This window comes from Tasmannia lanceolata, unplaced genomic scaffold (assembly GCF_043159265.1).
Source record: "Tasmannia lanceolata isolate RefF3 unplaced genomic scaffold, GAP_Taslan_0.1 ptg000012l, whole genome shotgun sequence".
In the NCBI taxonomy this organism is placed as follows: domain Eukaryota; kingdom Viridiplantae; phylum Streptophyta; class Magnoliopsida; order Canellales; family Winteraceae; genus Tasmannia; species Tasmannia lanceolata.
In genome coordinates this window covers 44,598,662-44,626,405 of record NW_027518689.1, presented here as the reverse complement: position 1 = coordinate 44,626,405, position 27,744 = coordinate 44,598,662, and the positions used below count along the sequence as shown (strand labels likewise).

At 40.5% G+C, this 27,744-nt stretch overlaps 1 protein-coding gene across 5 annotated transcripts in view; it reads right to left on the bottom strand.

Moving 5' to 3' along the window:
• Window positions 1-27,744, bottom strand: part of LOC143888340 (ARM repeat superfamily protein) — a 99,326-nt gene that overhangs the window by 58,614 nt on the left and 12,968 nt on the right. For 4 of the 5 annotated variants that reach the window (XR_013254534.1, XM_077392725.1, XM_077392724.1 and 1 more), the window contains exons 10-15: window positions 27,639-27,687; window positions 26,250-26,441; window positions 21,607-21,789; window positions 6,758-6,900; window positions 2,216-2,342; window positions 93-242 (exon numbers count right to left, since the gene is read on the bottom strand). Coding sequence is in view for 4 of the 5 variants with exons in the window: in XM_077392725.1 (XP_077248840.1) it covers window positions 93-242; window positions 2,216-2,342; window positions 6,758-6,900; window positions 21,607-21,789; window positions 26,250-26,441; window positions 27,639-27,687 (844 nt within the window). In the remaining variant the exon portion in view is untranslated. The remainder of the gene's footprint in view (window positions 1-92; window positions 243-2,215; window positions 2,343-6,757; window positions 6,901-21,606; window positions 21,790-26,249; window positions 26,442-27,638; window positions 27,688-27,744) is intronic. The other variant, XM_077392723.1, reaches the window with a different exon arrangement.

Here is a 27,744-nt window from a genome sequence, read left to right as displayed (position 1 = left end):
ATAAAGCAACAAGAAATGGTGATCCTATATGTGATTTTCCATAAGAAAATTCAATTAGCAAGCTAGAAATTAACGACAATAAAACTTCTTACATCTGTTGTACAGAAAAGCATTTGAGTAATAAATTGTGTAATCTCAACCTCTCGAGACTCATATGTTGGTACAGAATATTGTGCAATACAGCCCAAAGATTGCAATACAGTTGGAATATTCCGGCCATCGTGAAGAGAATCCACAAGCTTCTGGATAAAAAAAAACAGAACAACATATGAATAATGATTCCAACATATGGATAATGTATCGCGATATCCGAAATCCGAAATTTCGGTTGGGACAGAAACCGAAATTTAGCGAAATCAGAAATTTCCGATTTCCCAAATTTCGGCTGAAATTTCAAGAAATTCAGTTTTTTTTTTCAAAAATTTAGTATTTTTCCGTAATTTCGGCCGAATTTGTCGAAATAATTAATTAATTCTTTTTTTACTGGATTTCTGCCGAAATTTCAGGATTTCAACCAAAATTAAACCGAAACCGAAATTTAAATCCATGGTTGCTATTACAGTAGCAAAAGGGACTAGTTTCCCCTTTTCATCATGGGTACACAAGGAGTTTTTTTTATGAATGATAATAGAAACACAAGGATAAAAATGGTCCAATTGTGTAATCAAATTTATTAACACTAATTCCATGAATTACCAAAGTAAACAACAGTTTGGAACTTCAAAAGAGAAGAAACATAGAGAAACTGGTGGTTTTGAGAAATAGTAACAACTATGAAATTGTCTATCAGCAGTTTTATGAGCATAAATACAAATAGTGTCTTCAATAAGCACAATAACACTGGTATTTTAACATGGAAGAAAAGTAGAACCTGCAGAAAATAACATCTAGTACAGCAGATCAGCGTTTACAAAGCCATGTGACATGTAAGCCTCAAGGAGCAATAGAAGGAGACGCGTGAGGAAAACCATAGATAGGGAACACATTAAATAACCCAGAACTTCCTCCAATGGCTCCCACAGTGCATGGCCCGTGCCCAGAAATCTCCCTCTTTGAACAATGAAAACATGCCAAGGAATTAGGGGTGCAACTCGGGTCGGGTTGGGTTGAGGCCAACCCGAACCCGACCCGAGCAACCATTTCCTCAACCCGAACCCGAACCCGACCCGACCCGAGGAACCCTTTTTGCCAACCCGAACCCGACCTGACCCGAGTTCAACCATACCCGACCCGACCCGAGATTTTAAGCTTAAAAAATAAAAAAAATATTATAAATGACGGGTTCAGTCGGGTAGGGTTGCCCAAGCCCTCAACCCGAACCCGAACTCGAACCGAACTCAACCCGGGTTGAGAAAACTCAACCCAAACCCAAACCCGACCTGAACTCAACCCAACCCGACTTTTTTTGGGGTTGAACCCATCGGGTTCGGGTTGAGCCCACCCTAGTTGCTCCCCTACAAGGAATGTCTATTTCCTCATAGAATGTGGGTGATTGGCTTTTATCTTTTCAAATCCATTTTTGGGCCACCAATCAGGAGTTGGGATCATCGTCCAAAGTGGGAGATTTGAGAGATGGCCTACCCACAGTAGGACCCAACCAATGAATGGTTTGGATGGTTTCCCCAATAGTATGTCTGCTCAACCAAAAATATAGGAAGAAACCATTTTCACACTCATCAATCAAAATTGTAGGAGTGAATCTCTATCAAGCAGAATAAGGTATTATGCACCGAGCCACCGATTATATTATAAAAATAGTCATTCTACTTAGTCAAAAAAAAGGTGAAGACTTAGGATTCGACAATAAGTTTCTACTTGCACCCCAAAAATGACACAAAAAAGGGCATGCACGGAGGCAGCAATTTAGTAAAGATGAAGAGACAAACATAACCATGCATGAAGCATCTCTGATGGATATTAAAATTTGTATTCCTGCGGACAAGCTCAATGAGAAGACATTTGGAGATATTTCACAGAGAAAATGGGTGCACAAAATGAGTGATTGTAGAAAATGCAAACCAATAGCCAAAACTTGTATTCCTGTGGACAAGCTCAATGAGAAGACATTTGGAGATATTTCGCGGAGAAAATGGGTGCATAAAATGAGTGATTGTAGAAAATGCAAACCAATAGCCACCTAACACATTTAGAGCATGCAATATCTTTGGCATAAGGGATTGTGGACACAGATTTTCCACAAAATCCATGCAGTTACCTTGTATAATTCTGACAAAGCCAACTCATCAGAAGCATCAGTTAATGCAGCCATTGCAGAAATAGAATACTTAGACTGTACACGAGTTCCCTCGAAGCATGCCCACTCCAAGGATGGGTAAATATCACTATGAAAACAAACAAAAAAACATCAGAATATATCATTGACAACAAAATCATGTATACAAAAATAATCAAGAAACTGATTAAAACGAAACAAATAAAATTATGGTGCTATTAAAAATACGAAAAAAAAAAAAAAAAAAAGCCTGCCTAAAAGCAGCAAACAAGTACACAAAGCCACAAACAGTTGAAAGCCACATTTTCATTCCAGAACACAGAAACAGTTTGGTGAGATACCTTTGGTGCAGCAAGGCTAAAATCTACGAGCAAGAAACCCACCAAAAATCATCATCAGTGAGCTACAGAAAGTAACCTATCACACAATGACCATACCACTTACTAAACTATTTGCATTCAATACACACACATCAGAAAGAGGAGGGTACAAGCTACATGCGTACATCAAGTAAATATCTCAGTTTTCGTTGTGCGGCCACATTATGCTTAGAGGTATAGGCACGCGAAGTCTGGTGTACAATAGCATGTGATTCAAGAAACGAGCGAAATCCAGAAGTTGAAGATTAGTACTCACGTGGATTGTCAGTGCGCAAACAGCCAATAAAGCAGTGATATTGGTTAGAAATTTCATGATAAAAGGTGCGAAAGCCAGAGAACAACTCAGTACGATCTTTCAATAGTAGCAGCCATGCCATGCGTGAATAATCATCTACAAAGATAACAAAATACTTGAAACCAAATAAGGAAGAAGTGTGGTAGGGCCCCAAACATCAGAATGCACTAACTAAAAGAAGCGGGAACTAGGCTAACGACACGAAAGGGGAAGGACACACGATGGTGTTTTCCCAACTCACAAGACTCACAATGAAAGGAAGGAATAGGGCTTGAAACAATGCCAGAGTGGCGCAATTTATCGACAGACAAATGGCCCATCGGTGGTGCCACTGAAAAGTATCGATTGGGGTATGTAAAGCAACAGTGGGCAGCGGTTGATCCAGGTAATACAGACTGTCCACCTCACGGGCTTCCCAGTCGTCATATCCTGAAAAACACACGCAGAAGGGGAAAAGGTAACAGAACAATAAAGAGTTTTACTTAAGTGACTAACAGAAAGAAAATCAAAAAGGAAATGTAGGCACACAAAAGACTGAAGATAAAGTACAGCCAGAAGAAAGAGAGGCGACCCCGACTCCCAAGACAAGGGAGGAAGTCCCATCAGTCACAGTAACAGACGTAGGAGATGAAGACGAAGACCAAAAAAAGGAGCGGATACCAGAGTTACCTGTCATATGATTTGAGGCTTCGGAATCAATGAGCCAGGACCCAGAAGTAGTAAGGAAACAGGATGTAATACTACCATGTGGGCCAAGAGTGACAGGAGGTGGCATTCCTGTGTCTCGAGAGCGTAAGAAAGCCTCATACTCGACTCGAGAGACAACTGCGGAATCTACAGGGTCAATCTGTGCAGATGAGGAAGGAATCGACCTCACAGCAACCGGAACATATGCATGATTGGCATAGCAAGAAGGCTGCAACTCGGGAATCGGGATGCAGATAATAACAAAAGGCGAAGAAGTGGCCGCCAATAAATAATCAAAACAAACCACACCAACGACAACCACAACACCAATAGATCATGTGAGAGCGAGCGGATAAGAGGCCGACAAAAACCACATAGCCCAAGAGAGCGAAATAAGCAACAACCAAAGCTCAATCGAGGCTCACAACAGACAACGGCAAAGTACCACAAAGATAAATCACCCGATGTTCTGATAGAACTGGAAGAGGAGAACATTCAACAACCAATCAATGGGGAAAAACAGAATCAGCCCAACATAGACTCACTGGGCCTTAGAACAAAAAAGAACTCTGAATGTGAGAGCAACCAACGAACGAGACGGTATACAATCAAGCCAACAAGGCAACAACAGATCACACTGCCCCGGAAGAAACGTGAGCTGAGAGCACAAGTAACCAAGCATCAAACACATCATAACAACGAACCACCAAGGTTCAGGGCCCCACAATAACAATGGAGAGGGGAATGATGATTCATACCATCGAAAGAAGGTTCGGAAGCACCAAAGGCAATAGGAGTGGGTGTTGGAAGATGAAAGTGGTGGTGGTAGGGATTTGTGCATGGATGGCACAGATGGAAAAACCAAAAAGGGGGGGTTTGGCGTGAGGGTGGGATTAGGTTTCGGGATTTGGTTTTAGGATCGTGACAGATTCTAAATGGGTGTGGGTTTTGGAAGAGAGGTGTAGAGTTTAAGACAAGGAGAAGATGGAATGTGAGTGGGGCGTGAGGTTGCTGCACGGGAGATGGGAGTGGGGGGTTATGGCACTGGATATGGGGGTTACGGCAAGGGAGATTGAAGTGGGGGTGGTGGAAATAGAGTAGGAGGTGGGCATGGAGGGTTACAACACTGGATATGAGGGTGGAGGTGGCGGAAACAGGTGGGGTGTCTCGAGGTGGATGGCACTTCGGATATGAGGGTGGGGTGACGGAAATAGATGGGGTGGTCAAAGGTGGTGGGGTGAGGTAACTAGGGTTTGGTTAGCCGAAGGTGGTGGCGTGGGGTAGCTAGGGTTTGGGGTGGCGAAAGATTTTTGTGTGTGTTTGTGTGTTGTAGCTTCAATACCTCAAGATTGGATCTTGGTGCTCTGATACCATCTTTAATGCAGCCTTATTCCACAGAAGGAGTAGGAGTAGGAGTAGGAGTAGGAGGAGAGAAGAAGTGAGGGAGAAAGTGAGAGTCTCTTAAGGACCTCTCACAATGTATATATATATATATATATATATATATATATATATATATATAGAGAGAGAGAGAGAGAGAGAGAGAGAGAGGAAAGTGTTGGTGGTGAGCTTAAGCGCCCCAATCACATGGGTCCCACATTTTCTGTGGTGATCCAAACCATTCATTTGCAAGGCCCTATCATAGATAGGGTGTGTACCAAAAATCAGCTCCATAGGATCATCCTAACCCCTCCATTTGTGGAGGACAAAAATGGGCAGATTTGTGGACAAATAATGTCTGTCCATTTTTACCTCCACAAATGGATGGGTTAGGATGATCCTATGGAGCTGATTTTTGGTACACACCCCATCTATGTAAGGGCCTTTCAAATGAATGCTTTGGATCATCCTAACAAAGTAGGCCCCAATGTGATTGGGCGCTTAAGCTCACCATAAGTTTGGTGAGCTTAAGCTCACCAACACTTTCCTCATATATATATATATATATATATATATATATATATATAGCAGAAGAGAAAAGGAAAGAATTATTTGAATTTCTCCCAAAATTCTAATAAAATTACACATCACTTTTTTTGACTTTTTTTAACGAAGGCACCCGTTTAACCCACATATTTTCAATCATACCCCCTCCTTTATGCTTTTTAACAAAGGCACCCATTAAAGCCACATAATTTCAATCCTACCCCCCTCCTTTATGCTTTTTTAATTATGGAAACCTCTATAGATTGGAGGGCTAGGATCAGCCTATGGAAATGATTTTACGGGCACAACCTATTGATGTTGTGTTCCATCACATGGACGGTTTGGATCAACCTATGATGTGGTCCGTACAGTTCTCTGTCGGCCCGTGCATCGCACGGGGTTTTTTACTAGTATAAATAAATAAATTTATATATATATGTGTGTGTGTGTATGTGTGTGTGTGTGTGTATGAAAATTACATGTATGACTAAATACCCTTCTAACAAGTACCACTAAAATACCCTCCTCCATGAAGATTCGCTCCTTATTTTGATGAGATTCATGAAATCACTCTTGGCTCGTCCTTTGTATTCACTCAAGTTAGAAGATCAGCTAATAGTGAAGCGGATAGGTTAGCAAGAGATGGTTTAAGGAAACCGAATGTTGAGTGGTTTGATTCCCTCCCGCTGTGACCTAATTAGATGTATTGTTGATTGTATTTTCTCTTTTTCTTTGTATCTTTTGGTGGGCCACCTCGGTCTTCCCTTCTATTTGAATAAATTTGCAACCATTCAAAAAAAAAAAAAAAAAAACAAGTACCATTACAAATAGTAATAATAATATCAATATAAATAATCATTCCAACGTACATCCTCTCTGCAAAGCAGGGGTAAGGCTGCATACATCGAGCCTCGTGCACTGGGGCCACCCTTTTTTTTTAATAATCATTCCAACATTTGATTGAATCATTTTCCGTGAAAAAGTTTTTCTCAAATTGAAAACTTACCCAATGTTTCAAGGAAATTTGCAAACTTACTAGACCGTAAAGTTCTTTTTTATGAAATATCTTTTAACATAAATAAAATTGCGTAACTTTTACGATTAAAAAAATGCATAACTTTTTTCCCGAGATCCAAATGACTCCTAAATAGGGAAAAAAGAACTGAAATTACTTAAGAAGCTCTGTTAGACAATCAGTAATTCAAATGGAGGCAAAGCACACATCACAAGAATTACCTGAGTTTAATAGAAATATGAGAGCCTGCCCTCGCTATGACTTGAAGAAGCTTCTCATTTAATTGGTTACCTTCCACTGAGAAATATTTCAGCAAATAGTCTTCAGATCCTTTCAGCAATGATGGGAACATGTCTACGACAGTCTCATGCATGAGAAAAAAAGAAAAATAAAGTAATTTAGTATAATCAACTAATGACCATAGTAGTAAATACAACATTCTCACAACATAAATGAATTCAGAAATATAACAATGACTAAATAATAAATCACAGCAATGAAATTGAATATGCAAGTTGTTTTTAAATCTGCAAGTTCATTAATGGCAAAAACACAAAGGTTGCAATAATTTCAGAAGAAATCAGATTCTGTGATCGTATATGTACATGACCAATCATGGATGCTATATGCAACTCCTTTCACAAAAAGGAAAACGGTTGACGGGCATCACAAAAAGCTAGTGTGTGCCACAAGAGCCATTGAGGGCCTCAGTGAAAAGTAAGCTCCCTCATGGCAACCAACCTTTACTCACCAATACACTTGAAAGCTGAAGCTAAATGACAAATCTAGATTAATAGACTGATTAAGCTTGTCCTGCTAACACATGCATTCAACTAAACTTTACTATTCTAAAGCTCATCTACGTTACCTAAAAAATCAGTTAATTAGGTTACATCTTGCATATAATGCCAGCTAGTGCACATTTAAAACAATACACTATATCTACTGAAGTATATAACATTCTGTTTGAATAGGTGGAAAAATTTATCAAGAGGAAAGAGAAATACAAGGACCCAGAAAGGGAACTAAGGAATAGAAGGAATAGCATGATTTACCCAGGCCGCCAATCTATCAGCTAGAGTGTTCCCTTCACTATGACAGTGAGAGTAGATAAAAGGACGTCAATAGGGACTAGATAACTTGGGTTACCAAGATCTGCCCCAATTTTGAGGTAGGTGTCCAGCAAGACAGAAAGCCACTTTCACTCTACATTATTAAAATAATACTACTGGTCATACTAACATTTTATATCGAAAACACTTTTCAATCAAAATATGGCATGTCTTTGTTAGGACATCAATGGACACTCCTATTGCGCTCGTAATCTCTAAGAGGAGAACCAACCATGTAGAGATCCTTTGTAGGAACTCAAGCAACCAGCCAACTGATACTGCATGATTTGTTGCATGCAATAGGGAATCATAGCATGCATAACAAACTATTTGACATCAAGATACATGTCCACTAAACAATGAATATATAAAATAAAGGATTTCAAATAATATGAAGGAAAATCAATATCACTGTTTATTTTATTCAATATGTAATCATTCAGCCAGATGGGGCTCGTAGATAAGAGCATTTCTAGTTTTACTCACTAGAGTAAAACTTAATGTTTCCTACTCTGTTTCCCCATGTGCAGTTGACGTGTATTTTAAGTCAGCTAGCATTTTAGTGGAGTCAACACAACTTTGAGCATGCAGTTACCCAACAGGGATAAGCTGGTAAAAGTCCGGCTACCAACTTATGCGGTTGGACCACAGTGATTACTCGATGTTTGTAATTTAGCTAGCAGGTATTATTGGATATTTTGGTAATCAGTTTCCAATAAGTACCCAAACGAGAGCAAATACCACTATGAGTCGGAAGAGCCAAAGGTGAATATTTCAATAAAAGGTTCTGGGGTGACCTTTTCATTTGACGTGTTTTACTCATGTAATTGGAGGGATTACAAGGAGAATATTTCTTGAAGTGCAAGCCACAAGCCTATTGGATATATTGCCATTAAAAAAAAGCCATTTGGATATGTTGTCTCAGACACTTCATTGGATATGCTGTTTCAGACACTTCATGTCATACATTTTTCACGACTATGACTATTGCTCTAAGGGTATGTACCAGGATACTCGCAAGAATGGAGCTAAAGAAATCCATGGTTCCACAAATTGATAGGTGCAGTCTTAGTTTCGGCTCTAAACGTGCACATTAATTTTATCTACGCACCCTATTCTCGCATTCAATTTACAAGAGAACAAAAGTATGTATGTTAGAAATTTTAAATTAATAAAAAATAACCTCTTAGAAGTTAGGAGCATCATGGAAACTCTAAAAGCATGGCATTGTGATCCTGGATGCTAAAATTAATTTACTATCATCCAGCAAAATATCTATTATTAAAACTACAGTTCAATACATGATTTAAGCTAATCAGGGTAACTTCCCTATTTTCTTGGGTACGGTTTTTCAAGAAGTAATAACCAGAAAATCATTTTGTAGGGAACTGAAGCAGTGTGAGAATTCGTTCACATATTATTACATATTACGAACATAAATTCATCATACAATGAAATCGAAAACCACTACAAGGGCAACTACATAGTGAGTCATACACCCATACCATGACAAGGTTGCAACTTGCAAGGACGTCACACTTTTTGCAGCGTATTGAAACCAAACATGGCAGTAGGTCAGGGAGTAGTCCAGAATTCCAGATGTTTGAGTGAAAGTGAAATCATCTTTCCCCATAAATAATTCACTTTTAAGATAAGAACATTCTTGCAAGTTACTTTGGTTCTCCCATACCACAGATGGAAAATGCCGCTTGGCTTCAATACTGACAATTATTATTCAAATAATGCCATTCTAGATATTCTATGCAACAAATCTGGAAATAAGAAAATATCAAGAAAGAAACTTATGGTGCAAGCTATTTATGGTGTAAACTTATGCCATTTATTCATCAATTGAAAGTTCGCTAGAGACATATGGTGTAAGCTGATAAGCAGATTCGGTATTTCTTGGGTTTTTCCAGAAACTCTCCTAGATTTGCCGTCAATGTGGTGTGGACGGTTAACCCGTGGAAAGAACGAGGCAAAATTCATTGGAATGTTTCTTTCTTTGCCACTTTATGGGAAAGGAATACAAGGGTGTTTAAAGGAAAATCTAAGAATGCGTCATATGACTCATATTTATCCGTTAAAGTGATTGCTGTAACTATTTCTTGGGTAAAATCCCTCCCCTTATTCAAGTTTGTATCTGCCTATGACCAATGGGAAAGGTGGAGAGACATCTGACTAGTCTGGAAAGGATTGAAAAACTGCTTCAAGATTGGAAGCCCCTCCACCGGGTTCCATAAAGCTAAACTTTGATGGCTCTAGTTTGAGGAATCCGGGTCTTGCAAGAATTGAGGGAGTTCTCAGATCTGAGGCTAAAGAGGTGCTTTGGGCCTTTGCAGGACCTACTGAGACGGCTGACTCTTCCGAGGCAGAGGTGCATGCAGTTTACCAAGGTTTGGAGTTGGTTAAAAAGAACCACCTTGATAATATAGTGGTTGAAGGAGATTCATCTAATGTCATCAACTGGCTAAAAGGGTCTCATAAACCTCCATGGAGATTTGATAGCTTATTCGATGAGATGTTTGATTGGGCCAGGCCCTTGGAGGTTGTGTTTATTCATATTCGTCGATCTGCTAACCAGGTTATGAATCGCTTAGCAAGAGTCTCCAAGGATTCTCTAGCGCTTTATGACTCTCTTCCGCCGTGATTTTCTCTTTTGTGTCCTCTCTATTGATGATGTACTTTCTTCTTTTCGTTGTATCTTGACCATCTCGATCCTTCTTTTAATATATTTGGCTACCATTTTCAAAAAAAAGGAAAGAAACTTATATTGTGATGAGATGATATGATATGAAGGTGTATACCAACTTATTTTAATGCCACCTTGTAATTTAGAATTTTAATGTTTTGAATTTATTTGTCAAAGTTTGAGAAAGATTTATTATCTGACCTGTCAAGATAGTTTTAAATTTCTACCAAAAAGGACACGAAGCGGCCCTGTTTCCGTCCCCCATGAAACGACAGAAATGCACAAACCAAAATAGTAAGTATAATAGTAGTATTCTATATGAGTATGTATTACATAATTATATTTACACGAATCGCATATGAAATATGGTGCATGTAATATGTATAAATAGTTATATGAATTACATGTGAAATTTTGTATGTAATAAAATATCAGATATAGCCGACCCCAACTAGTTTGCGACAAAGGCTTTGCTGAGTTGAGTTGAGTTGAGTTGAATATTAAAAAATCAGATATGTGAGCAGCAGAAACAGTTTAGTACATCAGACTCTGAGACAGACTGATAAGTGTCATAACAGATAATACCCTACAGATTAAAAAAAGAACAGATAATACATTAATACCCTACATCAATCTCAGCTGATACGGTTTAATATCATCCAACACGTACTAAACAATCCATATCCGATGATTTTTACATTCAGGGCTGGGTAATGTGTATAGCAGTATTCACAAGTCCCAAGAACCAATGTGTATCAAGAAATATATCAGATTCAAATGAGTTTCCAGTCCACCCTTAAATCTTAGAGATTGTCGATAGCCTATTTAAAGATGAAATGCATAAGTTCCACATCGAGAAACAAGTGATCTTATATTCTTTTTGTTTTCTTGAACAGGAATAATAAAAGAAAAAAAAAAGTTCTTAAAAGGGAAATGAAGTTGTAGACAAAATCCTACAAAAGCATAGTTCCTTGGGTTTCTGACAGACAAAGTTAATGAGCCACATCGATTTTGTATGTTATAATCGTCAGATTATAACTATAAGGTCTGTTGGATATCTATGTGTGTTTCTATGTATGTATGCCATAAGGGCATAGTAGTCTTTTCCTCTTTCCCATCTTATATATACTTGAGTGAAGGGGAGAGACCCTAACTCATTCCATTCTCTCATTTTGGTTCTTCTCCAACATGGTATCAAAGCCTTAGGGTTTTTGTGCCCTAGGGACCAAATTGGAGATTCTTCTCCTTCTTCTACTTCTCCACTCTCTCCACCCAACCCCATGACCTAAACCCATTTCCCACTCTTCTTATCTTCTCCTTCTTCCCTATTCTTCTCTTCTTCTTCTCCTTCTTCTTCTCCTTCTTCTTCCTCCTACTTTCGCGCCCCCCCCCCCCCCCACCCCCCACCCCGCGCGCCCCCCCTGCTGCCCCTTCTTATTCCTCTTGCCCCCCTGGTTGCCCCCCCCCCCCCACCTGCTGTCCCTCTTTCTCCACTCCCTCCTTTCTCTATTTCCCTCTTCTTCTCCCTCCTAAAACCCCAAAATCTTCACTCCTAATTTCCCCTTCTTCTTAAAGCCCTAAATCCTCTACCTCATAAAACCTAAATCCCTCACCCACTCCCTATTTAATGGCCTAAATCTCCTCTTTCTATTATTCCTCTTCTTCGCGGCTTCGATTTCCTCTAGCCCGAATCTTTCTCTCTATGCTCCTTCATGTGCATTGTCTCTCTATGCCTCTCCTCATTCTCTTGTGTCGTCGGAGCAGCGCTCGTCTGATGGAGTCGCCCTTGTGACTTCTCTTTGTCTCTTCTATTTCATCTCCTTTCGGGCCGTCGTGAGCTTTTTCTCTTCCGATGGATCCATCGAATACTTCGGATCATCCTCTCTCACCCTCCCTTACTGACAGTGTGACTGATCCTCCCGGGGCTCCTTCTCCTTTGAGCTACCATCCCACAGTGTACTCTCCCTCTGTTGAGCAGTTCTTTTCCCAGATGACTTCGGAGCGCCTTGGCGGCTCCAATTATCTTAACTGGAGGAGGGTTGTTGAGACCTATCTTCTCGCTCGCGGCAGAGTGTCTCTCATTGAGCGGGGTCCTCCACCCTCCTCAGATCCATCCTATGACCGGTAGCATCAGGATGATGCGATGGTTCGCACGTTACTATGGCAGAGCATGGCTTGTTATATTTCTCGGCCGATGATGGACTTGGCGGCTGCCAAGGACATTTGGGAGCATGCTGCTCTCATGTTCTCTGGAGTTGATAACCTCACTCGCATCTGTGCGACCTACTCTGAGTGGATTCGTCTTGAACATCGCGACTTATCCCTCTCCGACCATTACAGCCGGTTTATCTCTCTATACCAGCAGCTCGATGTCTTTATACCCCTCACATCAGATCTGACAGTTCTAGCTCGTCAGCGGGATCAGCTTAGGGCTATACACTTCCTTGAATCCTTGGGCCCGAACTTCTTACCATTCCGTCAGCAGATGATTGGCTCAAGGGCCATCCCCTCTCTCCCAAATATTTACTCCCGTGCTCAGCAGTGTGCCCCGGGAGGCTCCTCCACTATGCTTCCTTCAGAGGGTTCCGCTCTTGCTTCATATGATACTGGGACTTCTTCCGGTCGTGGCACTGGTCCTTTTGGTCGTGGCACTGACTCCTTTGCCCGTGCTCGCGGCTCCTTTGCCCGTGGTCGTGGTCGTGTGATGGGTGGTGGCCGTGGTACAGGTGGTCGTGGTAGGCCATATTGCACTCACTGTCAGAGGGATCGTCACCGTGTTGATACTTGCTTCGTGCTTCATCCAGAGCTCCGTCATTCCCGCGCTGCACACCTCTCTGCTGTGTCCCCTACTGATGGCACATTCCAGTCTTCTACTTCAGATCTTCCAGACGAGCCTTTTGAATTCACCAGAGCTGATTATGAGGAGCTCCAGCGTCTCCGCCTTAGCAGCCACCCTCCATCCGCCGCGGTTGCCAAGTCAAGTACTGCACCTGCTTCCCTTCTCACTAGCTCCAGCTCCTGGATCATTGATTCTGGGGCATCCAACCATGTGATGGGTAACTCTCAATCCCTTACATCATTTCCTTCTCATTCTCGTTTTGTCACTCTGGCTGATGGCACCAAAGTTCCCATTTCTGGTACTGGTTCTCTGCCACCCCATGAGGGTCTAACTCTATCATTCGTCTTGTGTGTTCCCACCTCTCCTTTTAATTTGTTATCAGTCAGGCAGCTTACTAAATCTTTGCATTGCTCTGTCTCATGATTCCCTTCATATTGTGTTTTTTAGGCTCTCTCGACTGGAAAGACGATTGGAACGGGTCATGAGCTGGGCGGCCTCTATCACCTCCAGTGCCATCCCTCTCCCACCATTTTGAGCAACTCTATTGATGCCTATCATTGGCATTGTCGTCTTGGTCATCCATCTCTTCAGCGTCTCAAGCAGACCTCCATTGTCTCCTCTAGCCTTCAGCCATTTCAGTGCGAGTCGTGTGAACTCGGGAAACACCATCGTGTGTCGTTCCCTTCTAGGCTTGATAGTAGAGTTTTGAGACCTTTTGCGTTGGTTCATTTAGATGTATGGGGTCCCTCGAGGACCAAGTCTTTTTTTGGATATACATACTTTATTGTCTTTGTGGATGATTTTAATCGAATGGCGTGGGTTTACTTACTTAAAAATCGTACTGAAGTGTTTACTGCTTTCCGCACCTTTCATGCTGAAATTACTACTCAATATGATTGTCCCCTTAAGTGTTTACGAACAGATAATGCTAGAGAGTATTTTTCCTCTTCGAGTGGGTTTCAGGACTTCTTAGCCACTCATGGCATTCTACACCAATCCTCATGTGCATACACCTCTCAGCAAAATGGTGTTGTTGAGAGGAAGTTGCGCTACCTTCTGGACATGACACGTACTCTTCTTGTTCAGATGCATGTTCCTAAGGTATATTGGAGTGATGTCATTCTTACGTCCATGGTTTTAAATTTCGGCCGAAACGTTTCGTTTCGGCCGAAATATTTCGGTTTCGGTGGAAAACGAAACGAAATTCACAGTGACTCGGAAAAGTACCAAACTTCTCACCAAAACGTTTCGGAAATTTCGGTGAAGTACAAAATTTCACCCGAAATTTCAAAAATTTCGGTGAAACGCTTCGGAAATTTCCGAAATTTCACTGAAATTTCCGAAATTTCACCGAAATTTTGGTGAAATTTTTACAAGATTTCGTCCGAAATTTAGTATCGAAACCGAAACCAAGATTTAAAACCTTGCTTACGTCATGCTTCCTCGCTAACCGTCTTCCTTCATCAACCTTAAGCAATCAATCCCCATTTTCGGTCCTTCACCCTCACGGTGAACCCCTTCCTCTTACCCCTCGCGTGTTTGGTTGTGTGTGTTTTGTCCACAAGCTGGGCCCAGGTGTGGACAAACTAGACCCCCGGGCTGAGCGGTGTGTATTTCTGGGTTACTCCCGCACCCAGAAAGGATACAAGTGTTACAGTCCTAGCCTTCGTCGGTGCTTTGTTTCTGCCGATGTTACCTTCTTCGAGTCTGTTCCGTATTTTACGAGTCCTCCTCCTCCACAGGTCCCTTCGGTTCCTCTTCCTCTCCCCGTGCTTCCCGATGTGGTACCCTCTCTTCCTGCCCCCCATGCAGGCTCCTCCGTCTCCACCTCCTCCTCCGCAGGTTCCCGACCCCGTTAGGATCTACCAGCGTCGATCCCGTCATCAGCCATCACCAGCTCTGCCTGCGCCAATCTCGTCCCAACCAGAGATCACAGCACCTACTTCACAGGTATTGCCGCCTTCTGGCCCTCCACTAGATTCTCTCATTGCATCTCGTACACGCTCACGTACTATTGCTCACCCTCTATCGTCTTATGTCTATTATGACCGTTTATCACCTGCATTTCGTGGCTTTGTAGCTTCGTTGTCTTCTGTCTCCTTACCTAAGTCTTTGCAGGAAGCACTGGCACACCCTGGCTGGCGGGCTGCTATGAACGATGAGATGAGCACCCTTCAGGCGAATCAGACTTGGGCTCTTGTTCCCCCTCCTCCTGGAGTTCACCCAGTTGGATGCAGATGGATCTATGCCATCAAATACCTTCCTGGCGGCACAGTTGAGCGCCTCAAAGCGCGCTTGGTTGCTAAAGGATACACTCAGACTTATGGGATTGATTATACTGACACCTTTTCCCCTGTTGCCAAAATACCCTCTGTGCGTGTCCTTATCTCATTGGACGTCAACTATGGGTGGCCTCTTCACCAACTTGATGTCAAAAATGCTTTTCTCCATGGCACTTTGGTTGAGGAGGTGTATATGGAGCAACCTCCAGGGTTTGTTGCTCAGGGGGAGTTGACCACATCTGTCTATCGTCTTCACAAGTCCCTATATGGCCTCAAACAATCCCCTCGTGCTTGGTTTGGCAAGTTCAGTGATTCTCTCATAGGATATGGTATGAAGCAATGTAAGGTGGACCACTCTGTCTTTAGCCTCAAATCTGATGCTGGATATGTCATTCTCATAGTCTATGTAGATGACATTATCATTACAGGGAGTGACACTTGTGGCATTCAACCATTGAAGAGTTTTCTTCAGAAGCAGTTCTCTACGAAGGATCTTGGTCGCCTTCGATACTTCTTAGGGATTGAGGTATTGTACTCTGGTACAAATGTTTCCCTATCTCAGCGAAAATATGTTTTGGACCTTCTGGATGAGACTAGATCCTTGGGGATCAAACCTGCTAGTACTCCCATGGAACCAAATAAAAAGCTCCTTCCAGAAGAGGGAGACTTATTAGAAGATCCTGGCAGATATAGGAGACTTGTTGGAAAGCTCATATATCTTACTGTCACTCGTCCTGATATTTCCTATGCTGTAGGAGTGGTCAGCCAATTCATGAGTGACCCTCGTACCTTTCACTGGGCAGCTGTAGTACATATTCTTCGTTACTTGAAAAGTGCTCCAGGGAAAGGGCTACTTTTCAAGAAACATAGCCACATTAAGATAGAGGCCTTTTGTGATGCTGATTGGACTGGCTCTCCGGCTGACAGACAATCCACTACTGGATATTGCACCTTTGTTGGGGGAAACATTGTGTCATGGCGTAGCAAGAAACAAAATGTTGTATCTAAGTCAAGTGTTGAAGTAGAATACAGGGCTATGTCTCACACTTGTAGTGAGCTCATTTAACTACGTTCTCTACTATCTAAGATTGGGTTTCCTCCATCTTCTCCTGCAGAGTTGTGTTGTGACAACAAGGCGGCTATCTATATTGCGAACAATCTTGTGTTTCATGAGCGCACCGAGCATATTGAGGTGGACTGCCACTTCATTAGACACAGGATCCAGCAGGGCGTGTTACGTACTATTTTCACTCGATCGGCCGACCAACTAGCGGACACCTTCACCAAACCATTGAGCAAAGCTAAATTTATTGATATTTGTAACAAGCTAGGAATGTGTAATATATACATTCCAGCTTGAGGGGGAGTGTATGGATATCTATGTGTGTTTCTATGTATGTATGCCATAAGGGCATAGTAGTCTTTTCCTCTTTCCCATCTTATATATATACTTGAGTGAAGGGGAGAGACCCTAACTCATTCCATTCTCTCATTTTCGCTCTTATCCAACAAGGTCAAAGAATGTAAGTTTCCATAACCCAAGGACTAAGGACTTTGAAAAGTCATAGCCCAACAGATCTAGTGGCAAGGCTGGGCAAGGCTGGCCCTGGCCCTGGCCCATAGGGCTTGCCACAGGCCTAGCCCATGGCTACAAGAACTACATTGTCCTTTAATATCGACCTCGGGTCCTCCCAATTTGGTCCAAAGCCCCACCAAAGGCTTCTTAGAAAAAGGTTTAATCCTTGTTGTCAAGTCTTGCAACAACACCAAATGTTTGGCGAGGCCCAGCAAGAAGGCCATAGGACCTTGGCCTGCATGCTAAAACTCCACAAAATGGCAGCTCTTTTTAAGTGTAAACAGATCGTCACACGGCAGCTTACTTATTGATTTCGTTTCGTTTTGGACGACATGGAAGAAACGAAACATTTCTTCCAAAAAAACCGGAACGGAAAACCCCCATATTCCGTTTCGGCAAGCGTCTCGGCCGGAAAAGCGAAACGGAAAACGTTACTTTTTTTCTATTCTCTTCTTCTTGCCTCTTCGAAGTTCTCATCTCTTCTTTCCTCTTCTTAGAATTGGGTATTTACATCCACAATCATTGAAGTGAATGTTTAGATTTACATCTAAATAAGTGTAAACAAATCGTCACACGGCAGCTTAGTTATTGGTTTCGTTTCGTTTTGGACGAAATGGACGAAACAAAACCTTTTGTTCGAAAAAAAGGAACGGAAACCCCACATATTCCGTTTCGGCGAGTGTTTCGGCCCGAAAACCGGAACGGAAAACATTACTTTTTTTCTATTCTCTTCTTCTTGCCTCTTCTTAGTTTTCATCTCTTCAGTCATCTTCTTAGAACTGGGTATTTACATCCAAAATCATTGAAGTAAATGTTTAGATGTACATCTAAATAAGGGTATATCCTCCGTCTAGATTTATTAAAAGCAATTTCAATGACCAATTCTAATTCTAAAAGGATAAAAACTCAAACTTCCAGTTCTAGTACAAAATTCGAGCTTCTTCGGTCATTTCGGGCTAGGTCAAAATCTTAACTTTCAAACGATGAGCTATTTTTCAATTTTAAAAAATTCATAAATTCTATTAGGTCCAAACTCTATTAAATCCCAAAAGCCAGGTAAAAAAATCACATAATTTGGTCTCTAAAATTTTTTAATCTAGTAACATAAACCCTGTTCAATAAATGGAACGCATTAGTTGTTCGCACTTCGGTTGGGCAATAAGGGTTGGAGAAGGGCAATCACTCATTCGTACTGGTCAACGCATGAATTTCAACTGATAGTGATTTTCTTTTTAGTAAATGTTGGATCTTTATAAACTTGAAGTCGTGAATCGTGATGGATTGGGTTGCAGAGGATGACCCTATTGTTCCAATTCTTAGCAATTTTTTGATATTTTTGATTGTTTTAAAAAAAAATTAACTATTAAAACAATTATTCTAGTAGTGACTTTTCCAAAACGAAAAGCCAAAATGGCGGAAACGCCGAAACATTCCTTTCCACTAACCAAAACGAATGGCGAACGAAACGGAATCAATAACTAAGCTCGGAAGTGATTTTAACATGCAACACCAGTGCCTAATGTTAATTTTTTTTACAATCCAATACATAACATGCCTCGAACCTGCAAGTTGCATGCATAAATAAATAAACAGATGTGCACTTCCGGTACAAGTTCTATTTGAAAATTGTACTACGGTCTATTAACAATTTAGTAGTTTTCACATTCAACAAGTTTAATTACTACAGGTCAATTTGCAGCATTATTGCCCATCAAAAAAAAAAAAAATTGCAGCATTATTTGACGAGATTCGGAATAGATTGGGTTCGGCATCGGTCTCTTTCCTCAATGTTAGGCGGTCCACCAATGGGGAGGCTGACAAATTGGCTAGAGAAGGTGTTTCAAAGGAAAGTTTAGAGCTTTTTTTTCACACACACACACACACCCTGGCCTCTAATTGTTGCTTTCAGTTGCTGTATGCTTTGTCCATTTCTGTTTCGTTGTATCTTGGGGACCCCCTTAGTCTCGCTTTCTTTAATGACATCCTTTAATCATTCAAAAAAAATTACTACAGGTCAATACAAAAAACACAGATTTTGCACGGTGCTATGACAGTACCTAAAATGAATATAATGAAAGTTCAGTAATACATGCTCTAGAATATGCAAGACGATCATCATTTTTTAAAAAAGGAAAGAAAATGCTAGACGATAAAATTCATCGAGTATTGCCATGCCAGTGAAGACCATACACGATATATCCTAGTGAGACTTTTGATGGTCTACAACAAGAATATGGAATCGGGACTGAATGTACATTTTCCAACCAGAGTTGACGGACTACCAGTAAATGAAAAAAAGTTTACCCATTACCCCCATTATCCTTGACCCTATAATAAGAAAAATCAGCTGGGCTTCAATGTAGAATGCTTTCAATCGCTACAAAATCAGAACACAAAACACAAAATATGCACGTCCTAGTAGCGGTGAAGCCAAGCATGGTCGTGGCATTCTATGAATGGACTCATTTGGTTCACATGGGCATGAACAAACTTCTCCAATGAACTATTACTGAAGTCCACAATGTAGTAAATCGAGAAAACATGTAAAGGATGATAATCATAAGAGCAAAGGAAAACAAGGAACCTAGTAAGTGTTTAAAAACGTGGATGCAGCACGGAACGAGGCCGAAGAAAATCCTAGTAGACTCGGTACGATGCGGTCGAGTACTCGGTTGAAGCGGTTGAGTACTCGGTTGATGCGGTAATAATTCGGGAGAGTCAAATGAGCTTTTATTGACTCTGTAGGGCAAAACGTGGAACGCGGAATGTGACCAAGGTAAAAGGGAGTCGACTCTGGGGAGTTTTAAAACTATGAGTAAGACCATTTAGAAGCATCAGTTAGCATCAAAAGTACTCATGCAAAGATATTGGCAGCAACATATTTTAGCTTTTCATCAGCAAGCCAGAAATGTAGAATTGGCATCCTCTATCTTAAGGAGTCCTTTGGTTGTGTTCGCAACAAATTTCACATGCATGAAAAAGAGAATCACACACATAAAATGCATTGAGATCAAATTTCCTCTTGCGAGAAGAGGTTTTATTAATTTTGGTAGAGATCATAGACTTCCAGCTTTATTAGTCGTTAATTAAATTTCTTGAATAAAGAAAATATCTCTGATTACCCATCAAGAGATTCCCTATCCAAATACAACTTTTAATTAATTATCCTTCAGAAAGATTTGATTTTTTTAACAGATCCTTTCGGGTGGAATTTCTTTGTAATGGGGACTTTCTTCATCTTCCTGTACTTTATTCATTTTGGGGAGTCGTCATCTCTATCATCCTTCTCCTGAAGGAGAAAGGTCTTCTCCCTTTAGGGAGTCTCTGGGAAGAGATCCTAGAGGAACCTTTCCAGAGCCCTCTGGAAAGAGATTCTAAAGGGATTTTCTTCTTTCTCTCGAAGGAGAAAGGTCTTCTTTCTTTTGGAGAAAACCGACGTCTTTAACTTTTGGGGGGGAAACCCTCTGGGAAGAGATCATAAAGAGACCTTCAGAAAGTCCCTGGAAGAGATTCTGAAGGGATTTTCTTCATCCTTCTCATGAAAGAGAAAGGTCTTCTTTCTTTTGGGGAAACCGCAGTCTTTATCTTTTGGGGGAAACCACCGTCTTTATCATCTTTCTCCCGGAAGAGAAAGGTCTTCTCCCTTTAGGGAGTCCCTGGAAAGAGATCCTAAAGGGACCTTTAGAAAGTCCCTGGAAAAGACTCTAAAGGGATTTTCTTCATCCCTATCATAAAAGAGAAAGGTCTTCTTCCCTGAAGAAAATCTGCAAAAAAAAAAGAGAAAAGAAAGAGAAAAAAATAAACGGTTAGCCAAATCTTTTCTAACCTTTCTCCCCTTTTCTTCTGTTTCTCCTTTCGCGCAGCTTTTCTCCCCAGAAGATCTAATCACTTGCTGAAGGATCTTTCCTCTATTTATAGAATCTTTTTGAAATGGTTAGACAAATGCCACCTCACCCCTGATCCCTCAATTTCACGATCTCGACTTCCTCTTTTATGGGGAGTTACGTAACTCTCTCCTTTTTGAAAAGTGGATCACTCATCTCTTCCTTTTGCGAGAGTTATTTTGCTTCCTAAGATTTAGGGACTTCTTTTTCCATTAGTCGTGGGCTCCTTTTTTATTTCAACTTTTATGTTTATCCTTTTTACTTTAAGAAATAAAATGATACATAACCACTCCTTTTCTCTCTCTTCTTATTTTAGTAAGGGATTTTACTATTATGCCCTCTTTGTAAAATTTCGAGTCCAACAGGTTGGCATAGCTGTACTTACCTATTATATCAATGCAGTGCCTGGCAATCTATTTTAATGACAAATATTCTTACATGAAAGATGTACAAAAAAACTTCGATTTTGAATGGAACAATATTGCATCCCAACTACATTCTGGTTTCAGACAGTAAACTAATGATGATGCAGATAAGAAATAACACTTAGTCGTGAATGCAGAAACCAGCATACAGAATGCAAGTAGTACGTTTCTGGAAAGGCGAAACAATCAAGAACTTAAGATCCTTAACCTAAATATTCTTGGAACAGAAATTGATTCATCCAAATCATAAAGATACCTACCAAAAGAAGATCGATGCCAGCTGTCTTCAAATTATTATTTCCAGCATTTTTCCCAGAGAGAAGTTCTAACAGAATACATTGCACATGCTCGGCACTAAATATAGCATGTGAGGATTTCAGAGCTAGTATTCTTAGAAATTCATAATGAGGATGCTTTTCTCCTATCCTTTTAAGAAGAGTATCCTGAAAAACAAATGGAAGCATCGTTAAATGTTAAGAACCAAGCATCTAACCGAGAGAAAAAGCCGCACATCAAGAATACAAGTGGCTAAATCACAAATATGGAACTTGCAAGTTTATATGATGCATCAAATGTAGTGTTGGATGCAAACAAAAGACCGCGCCCAATTACAACTTGAAGGTGATAATCTGGTTTTGAACCTTATCAGGGGCAGTATTTCAATTTTCAAAAACAAATATTACTGCCTCTAACAAGATACAACTCCCTCCACCCAACACAATGGCAAAGAAATAAGAATTATAGTGTATAAGACGATATAATAAATTGGGGCACTACATTGTTTTTACAGTACGGAAAAATTAAACATCTTCATCTAATATTTACTGAGCTTCAAACTGAGATAAACAAACATCGAATAATCAAGTCTCATATACCCTTTTCTGCAAATAACCCTTTTCTACAAGTAACAAACTGATCAGTGACAAGAGGTTTAAATTGAATGTAAACAATGGCTAAGAAGTAAGAACAAAGACTTTTAAGGAGTTTTGAGTACATACAAATGTAGTTTAGCTGGATTTCATGAATGGGAAATAAACAATTAGATATTTTATTTGAACAGCCATGAACTTTCGTTCTTTGTTTCGGTTTGATCAAATATATAGGAAAATTCCATCTTTGTAGTTCTATCATGCACGATATGATCGACGAACTTGTATGATTTTCAATTCTCTAGCAAGTTCTCTAATTATGTTAAGTATAATAGTTTACTAGCATCAAAGTGTATTAAAGCAACCTTCACTGCTGAGATTGTTTGACGATTTTTCCAAGGCAACCGAGAAGAATGTTGCTACAAGAAAGGATAGATTGGTTGGAGCGAATTCCCTAAGACTTTGCTCAGACGATGTATTTGCTCCAAAAATTGGGTCGAAATCGCATTTTTTTCTATTAAACAGCATTGAACACGTGTTCACTTGCCGTCTTTCATGAAAGGGAGAAAACCACATGGAATCCCTGTTGGCTCCTTTTTCTCTGTTTCGGTTTCGTTTCAAACTAGAGTAATAAGGGTCTTCCTCTCGGATTTAAGGGTCTTTCTCTCGGATTTTGCACGAAAACGGTTCCCACCCATCTCTCTCTCTCTCTCTCTCTCTCTCTCTCTCTCTCTCTCTCTCTCTCTCTCTCTCTCTCTCTCTCATTTTCCATCTCCCCTATGTTTTAAAGGCTAAATATGCTCACAACCATGTGCAAAGGAAACCTAGGTTGGGGCTCATCATGATCAATATCTGGATGAGGAATGTCTTGTTCAACGGCAAGAAGAGAGTCGGTACATAGGGATGTAATACTCAGTGTTTAAAAACTCCTTGACACGACAAGGAACTTGTCCAAGTCGACAAGGATTTTTCTTGGCCGCGTTCGGCGTTTTTCCCTGTAGAGTCAATAAAAACTCCTTTGACTCTCCCTAGTTATGACCGCGTTGACTACATCAACTGCGTTCTTGGCTGCGTCCGCGCCGAGTTGACAAGGATTTTTCTTGTCCGCGTTCCGTGTCACGTCCGCGTTTTTAAACACTGGTAATACTTGAATTCCATACCGAATTGCATGTGGAAGTTTGCAAATGGGATGATTACTAGGTGTACAACTTGGGCCAGGCTCACCCGAACCCGACGGGTTCAACTAGATTTTGGCTAGGGTTGGGTCGGCATTTTCTCAGGTTGGGTTGGGTTGGGAAATGCCAACCCGATTTAATTACAGGTTGGGTTAGGGTTGAGGCTTTCGCAACCCGACCTTCGTCGTCTAATTTTCTCATGACTTTCTAGGATTATGCTTTTTTTCTTGTAGTTTTCTATTTGGCCCTAGATGAACCCGAACTCAACCCGACCCAACCCAAACCAACGTTGCCAGAGCGGGAATCGAAGGCTCCCGGGATGGTCGGAAGCGGGAATCGCAAAGTCGCCGGAGAGTCATCGGGGAGTTGGGCATCGCCAGGGAATTGCCGGGAAATCGTGTTTCACATAACATTAAACCGCGGTTCCCAAAAGTAGGAATCGGGTTTCCGGGGAATCATAAACCGTGATTCCCAAAAGTGGGAATCGGGTTCCTGGCGAATCCGAACAGGGATTCTAAGTGTTTGGGGATTTGAGAAGATTCCTGTTTCGGATTAGAGAACCCAGGAATCAAGGTTCCTCACTCCCAGGGAAGAATCCTGCTTCCTTGACCCAAACCCAACCCAACCCGACTTGGAGGCGGGTTGGGTTAGGGTTCGACCATCCTCAGCCCGAGGCTCGGGTTAGGTTGAGTTAGGGTTGAGAGAATGTTATCGTGGGTTTGGGTTATGGTTGACCTCAACCTAACCCAACCTGACCCGAGTTGCACCCATTGATTACAAGACAGAAGATCACTTTAGCATCAACTATTAGTCAGAATCAGACTATCCACAGTAGGATGACTATCTATTATCAATTCAAGATTTGCAGTCGCATAGAATGGGGGAATTATCATTTCCAAGGCACCCCTGTCAAACCAATCAGACCCAATATTTGGTATGGATCTACACGGAAGAGATGCACCCCATCTAGGAGTTAGAAACCTAATTAGATTGTTTTATTTTAATTCGTAAGCGAAAGGGGCAAAGTTTGGAATTTGGAAGTCTCACTTAAATCACTTGACTTAAGCTATAAAGTACAGACAACCCATTCCCACAACCTTAAGGGGAGAGGGGGAGCTTTATTTCATAGACAAGAGCTATGTTTACGACCCCGGCACCATCATCACATCTTTCTTAGGTCGAGTAGAGAGGGGCGATTTCCAAGCTTGTCCAATACTCCAATGACCTGTGTCTATACCCCTTATGTAAGAATGGAGCCAAGCTTGGTGTCAAGCTCTTTTCTAGAGAGAGAGAGGGGGGGGGGGGATAATGTAGACTGGGTCCGGCCAAAGTATAGCAGGGCCTATCTAGTAAGGATAGTGTGAGGGCCATAATTGTAATAAGGCTAGAGAAATTAGTTGAAATTTCCATGTTTTTGTAGGTATAATTGCAATAGGTTATACTTGAAATCAGTGAGTGTCTGGGAAGCCTTGTAGTGAGTGCTTTCATAATTGGGAGGGAATAGAGTTGTACACCCCCTATATATAGGGGGTCTTTTCAATTTTTAGGGGATTTGGATGATTTCACTTGCAAACCCTAGCTTGGTGAGAGAAATTCCATCTTATAAGAAGTCCTTTGAAGGAATTTAGAGAGGAATTACTGCACATTGAAGGCCTTACATCTCTTCTTCTTCTTCGCATGAGTTCATCTCCAATGTAAGTATCTTCCTGTTGTTACCTATCCAAATTTTAATATAATCGCAGTTTCTATCCATTCATTTTTGTTATCGATCATCCCAACTTGTTTTCATCAATTCTCTGTCAATTACAACACTTTTTTTTTTTTGAACGATGTCAATTACAACACAATTCCGCTCATACTCTCTGTTTTGGGCTGTAATTGCTGTTTTTGACTGTTCTTGAGCAGTTTCTGCATGCAATTTTCTGTTCTTGGCTGTTCTAGATTGTTTCTTGCCAAAATTTTGCCTTTCTTAAGTAGATCTACAGCAAGTCTATATCAATAGGTTCTCAATTCATGGTTCAATTGTAAAATGTACCCAACTCAATGAATTTCACTAACTTTTCTTTTCTTTTCCGTTTTTTGAACTGAACACTTACTTTTTTTCTCGACTACAACCATCAAAGCTCAGCTTAAGAGATCAAAGAGTAGTGGACTACCTCAACGAAAGAGGGTCACATCATTTGTTAGTGAATTCCTGATAGTTGACTTCATGGCCATCTACTTTGTATTACTTGGTCCACGGATAGGTTATCGATTCATAGTTCAATAGTAGAATGTACCCAGCTCAATGAAGTAGACTACATTTTTTCTAGTATCATTTTGTCTGATAAATCCGGTTCACTGCCGTCTCATAACATGTTATGTTCTACATCTAAAAAATTTCACCTTGAAGGTATTAGAAGAAAGGAAATCAAGTAGAAAAATAAGGGACAATCCAATGGTCGGAAAGTGTGCCTTCACTGTCGTCTGATCATTTGGTTTGCAAATCTGGTTCACTCCCATCTCGTAACATGCCTATGTTCCATACCCATAAAATTCACCTTAAAGGTGAAAAACGATTGGAAATCAAATAGACGAATAAAGGACATCCTCAGAAATCAGAATGGGGATTCCAAGTCCAATGATCAGAAATTGTGCCTCAATGTCATCTAAATGAAGGCAATGGAATATGCTATTTTGTGAATCCGTAAATTTAAGTTACTATAAAATCTACTGATACAGCATGCCAAAAACCTACTGAGATTTACTGACATTTTATATAATCACTTTAGCACAAAAAAGGAGCCACGAATTGATAAGTAATAAAATGCAAACACCAAATAATAAACAGGCACAAGACAAATCTAATATTTAACTCACTCGAATAGTTTGAGCAGTTACAATGGCTGTTCCTTCATCCAGCAATTGAAACAATGCCTTAAAAATGCTTTTATCTTTCATCTGGTGCAATTTTTTAAAGCTAACTTCTGCTTTAGAAGGATCAACAAAGGAAGCTGACATTTTCCTAAAAGAATTTAAAACTTTCTTGTCCACTTCGTCTGAAACATTCTCCTGCATAATCAATTAATATTGCTTAATGAATAAAAAATAATGAATCATAATTAAGATCTATGTTCAGAAAGCTACATTAACCAACCTATCTGTCAACAGAGTTATAAAGTAACAGCTCAGTAAAAGAAATGTAAAATGTCCAATCAATGAAGATAAGTGTAACAAAGTAATGAACGCTCAATGTATAGCAATGTAATTGAGCTTGCAATCAACCATAATCATAACCAGTGTAACTTATAATGGGTAAAAATTATGATTACATCTTTGGAAAATAGCATGAAAAGACTCGTGTATCTTATCAAAAGGAAAAAGGCGGCTGGAAATGAGTCTGATAAAAGAAAGAACTCAACCAAAGGGACTACCAGTGCATAGTAACTTATGCCAAACAGTGATCAACTTATAACTTAAGTGACCAAAATCCGCAGAAGAATCGAGTTGCTTAGATGAAAATTGAATGATAAAAATATAATCAACACATGACAGAATCTTAATAAACATTTAAATCATGTGGCTGTGATGTGCCATCCAATAATGAAGCAATCTGTTCCTGTGGATGTCCAGAAAAGAAAATAGACAGTCATGATTTAGACCTACATTGGATTTCCAGACAAGAAAATAGACAGCCATGATTAAGACCTACATTGGAACAGGATCGGGACATTGAGATAGACCTGTCTGGGCAAGGATCAAATCTTGGAATCCGAAAGGAAGAGTTTTTTCCAAACTTGCACAGAATATGGATGTGGATTTATGCTTAATGAAATTCTCCCTTTATACATCTCAGAAAAAAATCTAGACTTCAAACTGCATGGAACTCGAGAATGAAAGTAGCAAAGCTAAAGGTCTCCAATTGCTCACTATTAAATCACTCTTCAATGGTGATCATAACAAGCTGTGCTTCGGTACCATGGTAAAGTCGGCCAAACAGAAGTAAGATGGATGAAATAAGCCCAATAATGCCGAAGTGCTGTAAGGAATAAGTACCCCTATAATAAGAATGAAGATGGAAAATACTACATTGCGGTCATAAAGTACAAATTTTTCATAAAGTACAATTACAGCTGATGCCATGTCTTAGTTGGTGTATACCTAAGTGCATGGCAAATGAAAGAGCTGATATGCATGTATGACAATTCACATGGATAACATCATAAACAATTGGTTATGTCTACAAATTGCAGCCCTCCAGCATCATACCTTTTCATTTTCCCGAAGGGCCAAATATGCTTGCATCTCTGTTTGTAACCTGAAAACGATCAAATTATATCATAAACCAACAATCTCATGGGCGAGTGAGTAGCGG